General features: G+C 38.9%; 1 protein-coding gene across 1 annotated transcript; it reads right to left on the bottom strand.

Annotated features, from left to right (window-relative positions):
* Positions 1-759: 759 nt before the first annotated feature.
* On the bottom strand, positions 760-3,441 carry LOC146003132 (uncharacterized). The gene is made up of 2 exons (XM_083141311.1): positions 3,305-3,441; positions 760-1,697 (listed from the first exon to the last, which is right to left on the bottom strand). The coding sequence occupies exon 2, from the start codon at positions 1,691-1,693 to the stop codon at positions 1,010-1,012; it is 684 nt and encodes a 227-aa protein (XP_082997437.1). The 5' UTR covers positions 1,694-1,697; positions 3,305-3,441; the 3' UTR covers positions 760-1,009.
* Between the last annotated feature and the right edge of the window lie 546 nt (positions 3,442-3,987).

Below are 3,987 nucleotides of genomic sequence, written 5' to 3'. Positions count from 1 at the left end.
CATTCTTCTTTATTCCAGATTAAATAAGCAGAAATAACATCAGATTAGAGAAATCTGATTATCTTGTGTGTATTTAAAAATCTGGATAACATTTCTCTTTGGTCTGCTTCATTCTTCGCCAATTCCAGAAGTACGGCTAACAAGAACACCGTCTGTGTTCCAGCAATAGGTGTTGCTGACACGAATTATCAAAGTTTGAAGATTCGGGAAAATAAAGCCCACAAGTTGTCCCGATTTAAATAGACGAGAAAATAGCTCGTTATTAAGGATACGACGAAGTTATCATCTAGTTCATTAAGTTAAGCTCTATCGTGCTGCTTTGATTTGTATAGAACTCTACGAATTTGACAGAAAATATCATGGGAGCTGAAAACGTTCTTCAAATTTGGTAACATATTAACACACGTATTCCTTTGGCATAATTAGTGCTATGAACTTGCGATCGAGTTTGTATTTAGAAGACGGATATATTGAAATCTCTGTGACGTCAAGTTCCAGGATAATATTGAGGTCCTGGCTTGTAATCTAAGGTTTTACCAACAAGTTTATAAGTTAGTTTTAGCTTAATGTTTAGGAGAGCGACAGTGTGTGGAAGAGGTTGAGAAAATCACCTACTTTTGCATATAGAAGAAATCTTGGGAACAAATTGAGATGTTTACCCACTCTTTCATTTACTGGAATAAAGATAATGAGTGAAATATTTAATGTTTGTTACTTAAAATAATGCTAAGAATTTTTGTAGAATGAAATAAGTAAATATGCAGTCAATAACTTTATTCATTGATATATTACACCTCAGACAAATACATGAGAATGTTTCAACTTTTCCTTCTCAGATTAAAATAAAACATTGTAATATTGGTAAATGCTACTCAAATTTTCTCAATATTAATGTGGCATATATTTGTGCTAAAGGTTTCTTGAAAATATAACTAAATTCATTCTCTAACTACTTCTACTAAACGAAAGAAGCAGACTAGAATTTTTTCCGACAGAAAGGATCTTTCCGTCAGCGCCAGAAGATGGGCTGGATATTGACGTGGGCGTAGACGTAGGCCTCCTGGTCCCTGCACAGGGCCATCCTCATCAAGCTCTCCATCCCAAACGCACAGGTGCAGCTGCCCGTCTCGTACAGCAACTCCTTCTCCAGAAGAGACTTCACCGGGCCTTCGTCGCTCACCACGTGAGCAGCGTTCTCCCCCACCACGTGGACGGTCGCCTTGAAGAAGACGCTGCCCCATCTGGTCCCCAGGATCATCACGAGGCACACCAGCCGGTCGTCGCGACGGAGAAAGTACGCGTAGAAAGTCTTTCCGAAGGCTTTGATCATCTGGCCGGTGCCGAACCCCGGCCTCGACAGGCAGATCCTCAGTCTGTACTTCTTGGTCATGACGAGCGAGTTCTCCCCATGCTGGTTCACCAAGTGGTCTTCCATTGCCGTGGAGTCCAGGAGGCTGGCGCAGTCCTCGTAGGGGCAAGGGAGAGGGTGTCCCCAGCAGTCCTCTTGGTGCACGGATAGGGTGGAAGAGCTGAAGGACTTGGTGCAGGTGGTGCACCTGACTCTTGGCGTCGAAAGTGGAGAGAAGTGGTGGCTTTCTCTGGGGCGACGGATAGGGCCGATGGAGTTCTGGCTCAACTCGAATCTCCCTTCGATGCTAGGTTGGATCATTCCTGAAGAACACTGTCCCTCCATTGTACTAAAACATGGAGAGTAAGACATTGAAATGTATGCTTTTCCTTCCATCCTAACCAAATAACAACATTAGGAATTTCAGTGAAATCTTATCGTATTAACCTCTTGCTTGTAGCAAGATAATTGAAATGTCACAACTGATTTTTAATAATAATAAAAAAAAAAATATTCCATTATGCTTCAATGATTTGTTATACACGTGCTTCTGAGGCACCGGAAACATATTATTGTTTGAGATGCTGCTGTAGATCGGCTCGCCAAATCTAAGATATATAAATTACGTAACACAACTTTTCCAGTAAAATATTAATGAGTATTGAAACGAATCGATTCAAAAAGAATTTGTGATCTCATGCTCAAAAAGTCAACAATAAGTTATTCTTTCAACATCAGTCTCCCTTCTGTTTAATAGCCTATCTGCCTTTTCCTTACTAATTGTGCACTTTCCTAACCACTTTCATTTTATTCAGAGATTTCTATTATCTCATTTAAGATAATGATTTGGATAATGTCAACAAAACAATTATAAGTATTCCTTTAAACGCAGAAGAACGTATCAGAAACATCATATTTTTGAGATTATTGTAGATAATTATCTAAGAATGTCAATCACGAGCAAGTTAAACTACTGCAGGGAATCCAAAATGCCTGCATTCGTTCCGTTTTCGATCTAAAATATTCAGAGCATTTGACATCGTACTTTGCGAATATCGAGTGGCTTAAATTAAGGGATAAACGAAATTTTCATAAGTTAATTTTACTGTACAAAATCCTCTAAACTAAAGACTCGCAATATCTCTATAACTGATTTCAACATCTTTCCGACTTTCACAGCCGCAACACCAGATCGCGCGAAAGATCTCTGCTCACCATTCCACTCCACAAATCCAACTTTTATGCAATTGTTTGTACTGTTACCTCAGCAGGCCTTTGGAACAAGTTGCCACCTGAAATTCGTGACTCTTCTTCAATTGTGACGTTCAAAAAATTGTTAAAGTTACACATATTATATAATGAAAATTAAATGTTTGACTTCCCTAATAAAGTGGCGGGTGCAGAGAATGATAGAAGGACGTAAGGCACAAAAATGATTTAACGTAATAGTTAATATGAATTATCGTCAAGGTATACCGTATTGGACTGTGATTAAGTAAGTGTAATGTTATGTATTTGCTTGTACGTGTGTATGGGTAAAAATATGTGAGTGTGAGTGCCCGTATCTATAGGTTAGATTACCATTCTTATATGTATTTTTTCTTTGTATTTTTTATTTCTCTGTAATTTTTATGTATTTTTTTCTTTCTTTCTTTCTTTTTCAATATTTTAATTATTCCACATTCAATTTTTTTTGTAAACATGGTCAAGTGGAAGAAAAGGCTTCGCCATGTAAAAGAAGACGAAAAAATTAATATATAAAAATAAGGAAATTCTAGGGTGATTTTGCCTTGATGCTTGTAAACAATTTTCTGTAAGACGCTGAGCTCAATCGAAATTGTTTTTCTGCGTAATGTTCAAATTATAACTCTACTGACCTGAATTTAAAGAAATTGGTTAGAACGTGTCTACTATGAACTCTAATGCAGAGAGAATATAAGTTTAGATCGAACTCACCTATCTCTGATGAACAAATCTGAGAAGCAAGGATCTAAGCTAGCAACCGACTTGTTTTCTTGATAAAATAGTAGCTTTGGTATCACCTCAATCGTTCACGCATGCGCAAGGAAAGAGCTGTGCATTCAAAATGCACCTAGTTTCCATGATTACGTTGCCACCATTGTTGACATATCGTTATCACATTGTAAGATACTGGGTCATTGTTGCAATTTTTTGAGATTGGTTCAACGGAATAGCATGAGAGTATGACCGATGTACCAATTTCCATTCACCATTACCATCGGTATTTCTCCGCGCTTTCCCAAGATCTCGTTTTTCTGCTCTCTGAGAAAAGGACAGGACAGAGCCGTCTCAAACGAACCAGCATTCTTTCCCACGAAGCTTGGACCTACTTCAAGAGAAGGAAGCCAGTGTGTTCCCGCAATAAACTCTGATATCCACCAAGTCTACATTCGGCTCATGTCACCATCAATTCACGTTCGGCTTGATGGTTGATATTTAGAGAAGCAGGGGACCAACGGTGAGATGCAGCTAATCACGAAGCTTCAAGCATTTTAAAATTTAAAAGCCCCAACGCGACTCTCGCTCTCGTCCTTAACAACGATCTTTTGTTCTGGAGGGAGTAAGCAGCTGCAGCTCTGCATATAACAGACCGGAGCAGACGACCTAACTCCTGCGAG

This window comes from Lepisma saccharinum, chromosome 19 (assembly GCF_977018435.1).
Source record: "Lepisma saccharinum chromosome 19, izLepSacc3.1, whole genome shotgun sequence".
Lineage (NCBI taxonomy): Eukaryota > Metazoa > Arthropoda > Insecta > Zygentoma > Lepismatidae > Lepisma > Lepisma saccharinum.
Note: the sequence above shows the minus strand (reverse complement) of the source record. Positions and strands in the feature narration are given on the sequence as shown.